Source organism: Trametes versicolor, assembly GCF_000271585.1.
Source record: "Trametes versicolor FP-101664 SS1 unplaced genomic scaffold TRAVEscaffold_2, whole genome shotgun sequence".
In the NCBI taxonomy this organism is placed as follows: Eukaryota; Fungi; Basidiomycota; class Agaricomycetes; order Polyporales; family Polyporaceae; genus Trametes; species Trametes versicolor.
This window is the reverse complement of record NW_007360322.1, coordinates 3,276,401-3,288,559: the sequence shown is the minus strand read 5'-3', so window position 1 is coordinate 3,288,559 and position 12,159 is coordinate 3,276,401. Positions and strand designations below refer to the sequence as shown.

Here is a 12,159-nt window from a genome sequence, read left to right as displayed (position 1 = left end):
ATCCATGTCCAACCGACCTCCTGTATTGCCCGGAAGTCGTTCAACCATTCTCGTCCCCCGAGGACGCCAACAAACTACCTGACGCTCTAAAGAAAATGTGAGGCTCTTCACTGCGCTATTTTCGCTTCCTCACCGAGCTCTGTTTAGACTAGGCCGATGGAACGGGTTTCTAGGGGATGCACGTTGGCCTGCCTCCCCCATGATCTCATTCGAGTTGTGCGCCTCCCCACATGTGGACATAATCGAGGCACGGACCATCGCCGCGTACGGCATGGAATACACCATCCTCGGACAGTTCAACGCCGAAGAGGGTCCAACGGGTGTGTACACGTTCACTCGCGTCTTCGCGGATGGCAGATCCCCGCAGGACCTCGAGGACAAGCTGGCGACCGGAGATATGGCCCTCGCCGGCTCGTGGGGCACCTCCGTCAGACGCCTTCCATTTCGCTTCTACTTCTCGCGCATCTCGCAGGAAGCTTTGGCGTGCCGTCCTTCGCCCAAGGAGTTCGAGGCAAATAGGCCTCGTGCGTTCTGGGCCTTCGCGTTGTCCGCCACACGAAGAGAAGTGCAGCGGAAGCTCTTCTCGTGGTCGTACCTCAAAGAGCGGCGACAACGGAGGATAGCCTATCTCGAGCTCCTGCTCAAGGAGGCGAAAGTGAACCCGAAGACTAGGACTCCCAAGGAACGGCGTGAGCTCGCAGAGGCGCGCTCGGCAATCGAACGCCTGTGCACCTTCGACGAGATGCGTTGTTTCCATACGATAGATGCCTTCCGGCGGCGATCTGTCATTGGGCCAGTGTAAGTTCTTATATCATTCTACCTGCACCACAGAACCAACCTTTATATGATCTATGAATATTTGCAGGTCAACTACGTGCAGCTCCTGCTCGAGGAAAACGAAGACGCGCTTGACGTGCTTGCAGTGCAGTACCTACGGTGCCATCGACATATGCACAGCTGCTGCTTGCCTCGCAGCCACCGTGACGCTCACTGCAAACCGGACTCATCTACCCACACACGACATGATCAAGATCCGGAGGGATTTTTACCATTATCGAGAAATAGGGAAGGTGTTGCGAGCGGTGAAGACGGCACGGGAACGACTCACCGGTGCATTCAAACGACACACAGAATCTCTAGAGTGCATCTCGTGCCATTCGCAGGTGCGGCGGCCATTCTGGTATTGCTTGGAATGCACCAGTAAGCCCTCTATTCTAACCAGCGCCTGATCTTGCTCACCAATGACCCTAGGTAATACACTTGTCTGCGAGGAATGCGATGCGCAGAAGGGCGGAGTCTCCACGGACCGACACGCGGCCACACATATCTTACTGCGCTGTCTACCGCTACCTCCGGGGAGCGGTCTGACCGTGGAAGAGCGTCTCTCGTTGCTAGAAGGTCAAGTGGCTACGTTTTCGAACCGGTTCGATGGTTTGGACGACAAGCTATCGAAGATAGAGCAGCTCCTAGAAACGCTTGTAGCTAGACGAGCACCCTCAGCATGATGATAATATTTCAGCAGGGATCACAAACAAACCTTCTCCTCGGCCGAAGATGTTGCAGGCGGTACTATCGGAGACTGGCCTTGTACAAGCCTTCGAAAGATCGATAGGCGCTACCACGCTTTACAAGCCAGGGCGCGTTTGCCATCGTCCCGACCAGTACGGAGAAGACGGCGACACGCCCATATTCAGCGCTCCTTGACCGGTGAGTGAACTGCGACAAGTGCCTTTGGGAAACGTAGGTGCATGATAGCCAGCACAGACCTCGTTGCTGCGAGTTCTTCATGCACGCAGAGGGACACCATTTACTGACCACTGCGTCCGGCATTTCTTGAGCCATAACTGCGTCGATCGATCAACTGTCGGCCGACAGCACCTCCAGTGATCGACACGAGCCGCTGGGATCCGCAGCGCAAGTGGGCTGGAGGTCCGAAGTGAAGACTCTTCGGCGTGGACGGCGTAGGAAACGAGGAGTACTTTTGCCCAACTGGGCTGCTTGACTCATACTGCGTAGTGGCGATGCCGTTTAGATTGAAGTGTTTGATCGGGTGTATTGTACGGGAGGGACGTCCGACACGCGTGTCGTCCGCGATGCGGACCGTCATGTTTCGGTGCGTACATTGCTAGATTTGCTAGACACATCTGACAGTGAGAGAAGAAAAGGAGATCTCCTGGATGTGCGCAGTACTTGCGATATTGGGGCGCCAGGCTCTTTGGATGCCTAAGCCGTCTATTTTGTTGTGGTCCAATAGCATCGGGAGCGGCGTTGGACTCAATATCGACGAGTCTAGACTCGAACTCAAGGTGACTCCAACGAGCAGCTGGTGGCGCCACTACTTTATGTACGTCCGATGACTTGACGGCGACCACACCGCACGCGCCGGCATCCACTGGCCGTGCGCCAACAGGCCAGGGGAACGCTGACTGACTAACAACATTAATCGTCCGAAGAGATCCGACTGCGACTCACCGGCCACCTCGGACGTTGCGTCGAATGTTGCATGTTTGAGTATAACGCGAAGAGAAAGCGCCACGGGCGAACTCTTCGCGGCCTCAAGCTTTGAAGCTTGAAGAACCGGCCTTTAAATCGTAGAAGTACCGTCAGTTTAATGATGAGGACAACGAAAACATGTAAGCGGATTACAAACCTATGCGCTTCTCGCGGAGTACCCGCAAAGAAGGTGAAACCGTGGGAGTTGCTCTTGTGCACCGCATCCGGCAACCATGCAAGTTGGATTACCCGGCGTGGCGAGCGGGTATGGTCCAATGATCTCCCAAAGCCGCTCAACCTCGGAGCGCAAGCACGGGTGACGACAGTTGCTGACCGTCGGCCGGCAATAGGTGGTAGGATCCCCCTTTATCTAATCTCACCGTAGGCTGTTCGAATTCGTCTCGCCCCACACCCCGTTCTCCGTCTTCGCGCCCATCGACCCCTCGTACTTAAGGGTTAACCCGCTCAAAATCGACTCCGAGCGATCTCGCCTTCCTGTCGTCGCCAAGTCGCCACACTAGATCTCGTCTTATCGTTATCAGGCTTCCATGTCGACGTCACAGCTCGAACAGTCGAATAGGGAGGTGGGCAGCGCCGCGGCTTCGATTAACAAGTCGGAAGCGAGCGCAACGGTCCGAGAGTCTTCCCGGCCTCCTACCGCAAGGCCGGACGATGTGGGTCCTCCGCAGGCACCGAGTTTGGGTGTCCCGGAGGGTGGTTTAGCAGCATGGCTCACCGTCGCTGGAGCGTAAGTCATATTGATTTTCGCCAAGCTCTGTTCTGACGCCACCGATTACAGCTTCTTGTGTCAGATGTGTGGATTCGGGTGCGTGTCCCAGCTAAGATGAAGTTAGCCAACAAATCTCATATTTTCTTGCAGGTACACCGGTTCTTTCGGAGTGTATCAAGGTAGGGTTGAAGCACCAAGAAGTTTAGGCAGTATTGCTCACTCGCAGTCGCAGACTTCTACACTCGCGTGTATCTCAGTAATCAGTCGTCATCTGCAATCTCGTATGTTACCCATCTACTCCTAATGAGGAGTGTATGCTAACGAAATAATCGTACATAGCTGGATAGGAAGTTTGAATGCATTCCTGGTCATCTCCGGGGGGCTGATAGCCGGTCGTCTATACGACCGTGGATACTTGTGCGTAAGATCCTCGTTTTCGACCGTTTGCTCATTGCTGAACCATTATGCCTTGCATAGCTACCATCTCCTTTACGGAGGTTCTCTACTCCTAGCTTTCTCTTTGTTCATGCTGTCCCTGGCCAAGCCCAACCAGTATTATCAGGTGCTGGGCAGTGTTCTTTCACACCTCCATGCGTGCCACATGCTTAACGCTCTTGTCCTCTAGGTCCTCCTTAGTCAAGGCATAGGTGCCGGCCTTGGTGCAGGGATGGTTTACATCCCGAGCGTCGCTATCATCTCGCAATACTTCCACAAGAGGCGTGCGCTCACGATGACCATCGTCGCCTCAGGCTCATCGCTCGGCTCGATTGTCCATCCCATCATGCTCAACAATACGCTGAACAACCCCAAGATCGGCTTTGCCACTGCCGCCCGAGCGAACGCGGGCTTGATCTCGGGACTGCTGCTCATTGCGTGTTTCATGATGCGCACCCGCACGACGGTGCAGTCGAAGCCTGCAGACCTCTGGGTGTCCGCCAAGCGGTTTTCTAAGGACTTGCCATACGTGTTTGCGGCTCTTGGGTCCGTGCACTATTTTCCGCCGTAGACGAGGACGCTTTTTCTGACATGTGGTGGCAGGATGACGGTTTTCGCTACGGGCTTCTACTTTCCCCTGTTTTACATCCAATTGGACGCGCTCACACACGGGCTTGACAAGACCTTCGCTTTCTACTCGGTACCGTACCCTCTCGAATCTCGGATTTTGCAGATATCTCTGACTCTCTCTTCGATAGCTCGTGATCATGAATGCCTCCAGTTTCGTCGGCCGGCTTTCGCCAGGGTGGTTCGCAAACAGGCTTGGGTCTCACAATATCATCGTCACTGCGACTTTCTGCTGCGCCATCCTCATCTTCGGCATGATCGGTATCAGCAGTGTTGCGAGCGTCGTCGTGATCGCTGTCATATATGGGTTCTTTGTCGGAACATGTACGTACCGCTACCTTCCTTCCGGTGCACTTCTGAAGTGCTCACTCGGACGTCTTGCTCCCCACTAGACATCGCAATGCTCGGGCCACTACTTGCGCACCTGACGGACGATATGTCCGAGCTTGGGTAAGCTGTTACTCCCCCGCATCCCCAGCACTACTGTTGCTGACATGATGGGTACAGTGCGCGAATGGGAATAGCGTTCGCGTGTGCTGGTAAGCCCCCCTTCCGCCTCCTGCGAGCCCCTACATGCTCAAGAGACGTTATGCTATCCCAGGTATCGGCAGTCTCGTAGGTATGTAGTAGCCACCACCTCTATACCCCGCCCGAAACTTATTCTCGGTGTTTGCAGGCACCCCCATCTCTGGCGCGCTCTTAACGGCAGAGTATCACTGGTGGCGCCCTGCGCTCTTCAGCGGGGTACGTTATGCTACGCAGCACGTGCAGACAGCGACGCTGACTGTCTTGGTTTTTGCACCGTACACCCATAGATTGTGGCGTTCGCCGGGTTCGGGTGCTTCTCGGTCTCGATTATACTTCTCCGCCGACGCAAGGCACACCAGCGTGCCCTCGACCTGAGCGAAAAGGCTTGAACTAGATTTTTCATACATGCGCCCACGCATGCAGCCCGTCCAGCTTGGGGATTACGACCATGATTTCGAAGGGATGTATACTACTTTACGAGCGGAGACACGCCATCACGCTTTCTAATGCCTACACGATCCTTCAGGAGACACGCAGACCGGTGTATATCACGATCTAGTCAAGAATGCGTAAAATATCTCGTGGCTCGTCGGTTAAAGATCGTTGTCAAAGCTCGAGATGCATGACCATGAACAGAGTATAGATCAGACACAAGCGTAGATGGTGTATGATGAGCAGCATAACACATGTGTTAATAACGGAATTACTAGAGTACTTCTGGCCCGCTCCTCGATATCAGACATGTTCATGAGCTCCTCATCAGCGCGTCCTTCAGCGCCTGGCCCTCTGACGAGGGTATCGACGACGCATGGGACGTACTCCTCGGTGCCAACCGCTCGAACTGGTACGTGGGCTTCCCGCCGTCCTCAAGCACCTTCTGCTTCCACGCCTCCTGGTTCGCACTCCACTTGCGCCTGCGAACGTGGCCGACATCCTCCTTCAAGTTCCGTGCCGAGCCCTTGAACCGCCGCGGCTTGTTCACGACGGTGAGCCGCTCGATACTCGCGACGAGCTCCCAGACCTCGCCTGTTCCGAGTGGGCTGTCCTCCTGCCACAGGTCGCGCTCGCCGACCTCGCGCCGGACCGTCTCCCCGAGTTGTCGCGTGCGGTTGTCGAGCTCGATTCCGTTAACGCGCATCTCCTCCAGCGCATCGACCACTCCGCGAAGGTCGCGGAAGCATCGCCAGCGCGTCTCAATGAGCTCGTTGTAGGCGGGCGTCGTGCAGCCGAACACGAAGGAGGATATCGACAGGTGCCGTGCGTGGTCGAACATGGAAAGCGCGAGGTTCGGGTCTTTGTACTTGTCTCGGAATGTGCGCATGAGCGCGGCGAGGAGGATCGGGTACGACGACGGGTGTAACACGGGCTCTTCCGGCTGCGCGGGTTCCGCTACGCCGTCTTCCGCGGATGTGGGCGTGGTCACGGACTCGTACCGCTGCGACTCACCGAAGACCTCGCGCATCGCCCACTCAAGCAGCGCCACGTCCGTCTCCAGTAGCTCCATCTCTTCCTTTTTCCGGTCGAGCTCCTGGTCCGCCTCCGTCGTCCACCGCAGCCGCTGGGTGTGCGAGCGCAGCTTGCCGTACAGCTGTTTCATGTCGTTCCGCGTTTGCGGACGACCGATGCCGAGCGTGCCAGGCGTGTTGAGTCTACTGGATGCGCTGAAGACGGAGGAGAACATGTCGGTGAGGACCTCGGTTTCGCGTGCGGTCGCGGTCTGCTGACGGGGACTCCTCGCACGGAGGCCAGCGGACATCTTCAGGGAACGCGGGTTGCTCGTCGGCGGTCTTGGATCTTGAATGTCTTTGATGTCCTCGAACACCTGGTCCCATGGGGACACGTGAGGAGAGAATATGGACTGCGAGCTGTCGGTGGCTTGTCAGCGACGCAAGCGGTTCTCGACTGGTTGACACTCACGCGTTTGCTGTAGAGGGCTCTTTGCTATGCATCCCTCTTTTGAATCCTTCTCCCACCTTTGAGAAGGAGGCTATGGGTTGAGGGAGTAAGGTCGCATGACGAGCTAGCTATAGGCAGCAGAATCACCGACCTGTTAGGCACCTGCCTCCGATACACGGACATATTTTGGAAACAGAGCTGCGCGCCAGCATACTGAGGGCGGTTGCAATGCAGACCGTGCACACCAGTACAGCACGAGATGGCAGAGGCTGGGTGGAGATGAGAGACGAGCAAGAGCAAGAACATCAAGCGCTGACAACATTTGGCGAGAATCACCGCGTGGGCGCTTGTTCATGTGCCCGATTTATATCTGACCAACGGCCCGGAGTAACTGCAACTATGCATGGATCGCAAACAACGCAGGTTGCAAGGAAATATCATGGTTGTTGGTTGACGAGTATATTTTGTCGGTTCTCGTTCTCAGTTTTGGCGATTAGTGCATGGTGCGCTACAGAACATTGGACATTGGCCAACAGATACACCACACCATCCAATGTGACACCCACCGGACTGACTTTACGCCTCGCCAGTCTCCAGAGTCGCTACATCCGAGTCAAATTGAAACACAGAGACGGTCCGGTTCGAAGAGTTGGGGAGTCCGGCATCGAAAGTCCAACGATTTACCAGTCATCGTTATAATCCTGTACGAATCTCTCGACGTCGACGATGGCATATATAATCCCAAGCTGCCATCGTCTTCATGTACCTCGCCTCCACTGCGTCGACTACGCCTGTGTCGCAAGGTGGCACTCCACCCCCTAAGTCTCCATCCTCGCTACACGTCGCCTCGCACTCCCGACGCAGGACCGTCTTGAGGACCTCGAGCAGCTCTTCCCTCCACTCGGGCTCGTGTCCGCCCATCAACTGCGCGGCAACGTACTCAAAGTACGCTGGCATGATGTTCGCCCGCTCCCAGTCGATCAGGCCCGTGATCGCGAGCGTGTCTGGGTCGACGATGATGTTGCGGTCGGAGAGGTCGCCGTGGGTGAGGACAGGGCGGTCCCAGCCGTCGGCGCCGCGGGTTTCGCGCTGCACCTGCCCCAGCAGCGGCACACGATCCACGGGCACACCCTCCGGGGCGCGCAATGCGCAGAGACGCGACTCGTCCCACTCCGCGCGGGAGGTGCAGCATGTGTATGTCCTCGGCCCGGTCATGAAATACAGCACGTAGGGCTTGCGGCCGGGGCGGTCGTAATAGTCGTATTGCCGCGCGCGCAGGCGCAAGAGCAAGTCGCAGAGCTGCGACTTGACCGTCTCACGCTGCGGCGAGGAGAGCGACGGCCAGATTTCCTCAAGCGGCTTTCCTGGTTTGAGTGTGAGGATGAGGCCCTTCTGTACGCAAGGAGGCTGTGTGGCGTCGGTAGTTTCGAGCGAAAGCGCAACGACACTGATGACGCGCGGGACGCACTCTCCGAGGGCGGAGTGGGCAAAGGCGGTCATGACGTCCTCTCCATCGTAGACTCCCAGCTTGAGTATGCTAGTAGGAGATTCCAGGAAAAACCTGCGGCCAATAGGCAGTATGGTCGGCCCTGTCAGTCGCGGAAGGTCCGGGAGGGCCGTCCAAGTCACTCGAGAGAACTCTGGAATCTCTGCAGACCGTTCTGTTAATGGAGACATGGGGAATGGGCGGTGAAGAGTGGAGAGCTATGCTAGCGGGGGGAAAAGTGACAGTGTAACCGCTGGGAGGAGGGACTTAAGTACTCGCTCAGCGGAGATGCCGTGAAGGCTGTGCATGTATGCAAGGAAGTTCGGCATAAACAACTTCTCAGATCTCAAGACTGAGCCTGAAGCTTGAAGAATCGCGTGTGAGCGCGAACCTTGGGGACTGTCCCCTACGCTTCAAAGCCCTATATGAATTTGACTCAGTCCTCGTGCGGGAGCATCTGACCTCAGGCCTCATGATCTTGCGCTCGACCTTCCATGATATCCATCATTTTGGGCGCTGAGCGCCAGAAGTGTCGAATGAGCATCCTGTTTTGATTGAGGAGATGAGGGGAGATAAGTGGTGAACTTGGTACAAGGGGTGACCTGTATGATATATACACGTCAGGAGGAGCGACGCGCAAGTCATGGTGATACGTACGGATGATATTATCGAGACACAATATGAGCGAGAGCAGCAGGCTCTGTCAGATACTCGTGAAATCGTCAAGATTGTTGATCCTCCCCGGCTTCGAGCGTTTGATGTAAACGACAGAGACGTGGTAAAGCTGCATCGCGTTCATAGAGGGAGCCCGCCCCTCGATGGCGAGGATCGCATCGTGTGCCGCCGGTTTGAGGACATCGTCCACCCATCGTGAGACTTCGGCGTTGCCAATCTCTTCGGGCGTCGAGCGATTGGTGGCGGCGCGGTCCGTGATCTTGCTGGCTCTGTCTGCCACACTCTCGAGGAAAGCGAGGGACGACTCGCCATCGCCGGTATGAAGCATCACCGTGCCAATTTCCTCTCGAGATTGTTCTGTGGCACCGCGAAAGCGGATGGTGGAGGGAGTGTAGGTGTTGGAGAGCTTGAACTGTTCGGTGGCGCCGTCCTCGGGAATGATATGCAGGATACTGACTGCGCGTACATTAGGGATGCTGAGAACCAGGAGCGCTGAGGGAGCGCCCTTAGAGGAGAAAATGTTGGATAGCTGAGAGAGCATGTTGTAAACAACAGCTGGACGGAAGAGTGAAAGAGAGCGGAAGAGCGAGGTGTATTGGGCACTATAACGCGCGATTCGCCATAATATCGGGCGCTCGCACTGCCCCACGCTGGTCCCGGTGCTGCGGTGACACGACATGCTTGAGATCCCAGGTCTTGTGGGATGGCGACGCGAGCTTTCCAAACTCCTTCCGTGGGCTCGGGCGGCCATCGCGCGCGCAGACGAAGTCTTCAAGATGGTTATATTTGAAGAAGAAGGTCTCGGGGCTCTGGACCATCGTACGCGTCGGATCCATTATGCTCTGCGGAAGTGCAATACCCGTTCTTCGTCTTTCTCGACTGCTTACACTGTCCAGAGACCCGAGGGATGAGTGTCAGTTTCACAGTCCGATGGACAACTGTCCCAAAATGCATCGGCGCCACTAAGGCATGTTGCTATTGACCTAGTCGAGCTCGTCGTCGTCGAAGATCGCCGTCTTCGGCACACCATCCTCCCGCACAACACCCCTGTACATACCGGAGCAGTTCAGAGGCATCGCGACTGCCAGGCGATATCAATCAGTTCTCAGCTTGACTCGGCATACTCAATCATGGCACTCACCGTTCCCAGCGTTGTCCAGCGCGATCACGCCGCCGACGCCTCCGTCACGGCGCAGCTCCTCCACACAAACTTTTGCTGCACGTTCGACAGGCTCGTGCAGGTACTTCATCCGTCGGCCGATAGTCGACCCCGTCGCGAGACGGATGAAATACTGGGCGCCGCCATCAGTAAATGATATACGTCCTCCGCCTTGCGAGTAAACTCACGTCGCCGTCGCCTGTGCCACTGACACCTACAGCAACCGTCTCGCTCTGCCTTCGCACACGGCGCCATGCTTTGCGGAACCATCCCTTGACAGTCCACTCCTCTGCCCAGAAGCCGGCGCCCATTATGGGCGTGTCGCCAACTCGCCCCACAAGCTTGTTCGTGCGTCCGCCGGTTGACGTGACAGATGCAATGCATCCTCGCTCATCCAGAGCAACGGCGCCCACGGTCCCGGTAGGCAGCTGGTCAAGAGGAACCCAGGAATTGTCACCCTTGTGATCTCCAGGCTGAGGAGAAGGTTCGTCAGGTAGCCCGAGACCCCGCCTATGCTCGCGCCAGCGCGCGTCGGTGAAGAAGTAGCTCTCGTCCACAAGTTCTATCCCTTGAGCGGCACCAATGCTCTCCGCAGCTGCGCCAGAGAACATCGTGTGGGGCGCCTCTGCCGGAGAGAGGTACAGGGCGCGCGCGAGCTTGGACGGGTTGCGCGCATGTGTGAGGAGCGTGACACCGGCACCACGGCGGGTGGGGGGAATGCTCGGGTGGCTTGCGGGAGGTCGCGAGAGCATGATGGAAGTCTCGAGCTCGTTCTGCGTGTACATTAGCATGCAGACCGCATAGATAGATTTGAAGCCTACCTTCCCGGCAACGTTGAACACAGCACCCTTCCCCGAGTTGAACAGTGGGCAGTCTTGAAGTAAATGCGCTAGTCAGTTTTCAAGACCAGTTACTTGTACACGGCTACTTACCTTCCATGGACGAGACGGCAGCGACTGCGGCATCCATAGCTTCTCCCCCCGCACTCAGAACAGCGTGCCCTGCCAGGAGAGCACGCGCGAGTGCAGCCTTGTACTGCGCGCGTAGCTCAGGGGTCGAACGCGACTTGTCCATCGTCCCCGCGCCTCCATGGATGACGAGAGTGTATTTCGGGCGTCCATCGACGGAGCGCGGGTGCGAGAGGAGGGGCGCTTTCTCGTGCGAGGACATGGTGGTGGTCTGAAGCAAGCAGCTGCACGTACGAGTCGGCGTGCCGCATCGGAAGCCGGAAAGGCCCACTGACAGTAATTATAACATTACCCTTCTTATCTCTATCTCCCCGATTATGCCACATGGTACCTTAAGCTCTGTGGCAAAACGTACTGCAAGTGCTGCAATTATCGTACCCAACAGAGCTGTATCCCTGGCAGAGATCATGGACCCTCCAAAATGCACCTTTGCCACAAGGAGAGTCAGCCGTGAGTACCATGGCCAATCGCGAGCTCAGTGTAAGATACACGGCCCGGGCCTAGTAAGGACGCGATTCCCGAGACATAAGCAAGCAAGAACTAATTCCTGCCGAGCGAAGCAAGTCGAACAGCAAGACAGGCGGTAGTTTGAGAAAAACAGCCAAGACACCAGCGAAATCGAGAAAAGACACCGCTGATTGGAAGGGTGGAGAGAGGTGCAGCGAGCGCTTGCTGAAGGAGAGAGAGTCTTTGAAAGAAGCGCCCGATCGCCTCGTTCTTGCATCCCGCCACCATCATGCGATTTGAGCGGATGCAGGCCACGATGCAAAGGTGAGCAAGTACTTCTAGTGCAAGCTCAATGCATTGATGCAGCGTTTGTTCTATCCAACGTAGGCACTGTATACATAGCACTGGACAGATCAGCTGGTGTGAATGTGCTTCAGGAAGCTTCCTATATTCACGCGCACTGAACACCGCCGCACATCTTGACACTCATCAAGCAGGACACTGTCCGACAGTACTCCGAAGTTCAAGTTCTCATGGGGTCTCTTGCTTCATGCGCCACATACCCTGAGTACTGGCGTATCCCGATCAGCGACTTATACCTGTCCAGTTCCCATCATCCCTGGTACTAGTGCCAGTCATTACTGAAAGTGTCGCTTGGACACCATGCACGACGTGGGAGCACGAACCGCACATTCAATAGACCGACCGCCCTAGG

At 56.3% G+C, this 12,159-nt stretch overlaps 5 protein-coding genes across 5 annotated transcripts; 1 reads left to right on the top strand and 4 right to left on the bottom strand.

Annotated features, from left to right (window-relative positions):
• The first annotated feature begins 2,904 nt into the window (after positions 1-2,904).
• On the top strand, positions 2,905-5,355 carry TRAVEDRAFT_142347 (MFS general substrate transporter). Its single transcript, XM_008036399.1, has 14 exons — positions 2,905-3,241; positions 3,293-3,319; positions 3,374-3,402; positions 3,456-3,504; positions 3,563-3,640; positions 3,701-3,785; positions 3,849-4,204; positions 4,262-4,358; positions 4,417-4,609; positions 4,678-4,735; positions 4,793-4,824; positions 4,887-4,904; positions 4,962-5,029; positions 5,101-5,355. The coding sequence occupies exons 1-14, from the start codon at positions 3,042-3,044 to the stop codon at positions 5,200-5,202; spliced, it is 1,392 nt and encodes a 463-aa protein (XP_008034590.1). The 5' UTR covers positions 2,905-3,041; the 3' UTR covers positions 5,203-5,355.
• Positions 5,356-5,558: 203 nt separating this feature from the next.
• TRAVEDRAFT_34577 (uncharacterized protein) lies at positions 5,559-6,762 on the bottom strand (the record flags this gene model as incomplete). Its single annotated transcript, XM_008035484.1, has 2 exons — positions 5,559-6,678; positions 6,731-6,762. 2 exons carry the CDS (start codon positions 6,760-6,762, stop codon positions 5,559-5,561), a joined length of 1,152 nt encoding a protein of 383 aa, XP_008033675.1.
• Positions 6,763-7,447: 685 nt separating this feature from the next.
• Positions 7,448-8,371, bottom strand: TRAVEDRAFT_86823 (uncharacterized protein; the record flags this gene model as incomplete). Its single annotated transcript, XM_008036398.1, has 2 exons — positions 7,448-7,485; positions 7,525-8,371. Coding segments are annotated over 2 exons (885 nt in total), but the record flags the coding sequence as incomplete, so codon positions are not given.
• Positions 8,372-8,739: 368 nt separating this feature from the next.
• TRAVEDRAFT_26711 (uncharacterized protein) lies at positions 8,740-9,421 on the bottom strand. The gene is made up of 2 exons (XM_008035400.1): positions 8,853-9,421; positions 8,740-8,797 (listed from the first exon to the last, which is right to left on the bottom strand). Exon 1 carries the CDS (start codon positions 9,409-9,411, stop codon positions 8,899-8,901), a length of 513 nt encoding a protein of 170 aa, XP_008033591.1. The 5' UTR covers positions 9,412-9,421; the 3' UTR covers positions 8,740-8,797; positions 8,853-8,898.
• Positions 9,422-9,734: 313 nt separating this feature from the next.
• Positions 9,735-11,199, bottom strand: TRAVEDRAFT_161766 (asparaginase; the record flags this gene model as incomplete). The annotated part of the gene is made up of 5 exons (XM_008036397.1): positions 9,735-9,951; positions 10,012-10,162; positions 10,218-10,802; positions 10,851-10,903; positions 10,962-11,199. 5 exons carry the CDS (start codon positions 11,197-11,199, stop codon positions 9,854-9,856), a joined length of 1,125 nt encoding a protein of 374 aa, XP_008034588.1. The 3' UTR covers positions 9,735-9,853.
• Positions 11,200-12,159: the final 960 nt, after the last annotated feature.

What these genes read in the sequence shown, in the direction of transcription:
- TRAVEDRAFT_142347 (XM_008036399.1), top strand. Translation starts at nt 3,042, where the DNA reads ATGTCGACGTCACAGCTCGAACAGTCGAATAGGGAGGTGGGCAGCGCC. An exon ending in TTCTTTCGGAGTGTATCAAG is followed by an intron (nt 3,403 to 3,455) that starts GTAGGGTTGAAG and finishes TCGCAGTCGCAG; the next exon opens with ACTTCTACACTCGCGTGTAT. An exon ending in TGGGTTCTTTGTCGGAACAT is followed by an intron (nt 4,610 to 4,677) that starts GTACGTACCGCT and finishes GCTCCCCACTAG; the next exon opens with ACATCGCAATGCTCGGGCCA.
- TRAVEDRAFT_26711 (XM_008035400.1), bottom strand. Translation starts at nt 9,411, where the DNA reads ATGCTCTCTCAGCTATCCAACATTTTCTCCTCTAAGGGCGCTCCCTCA.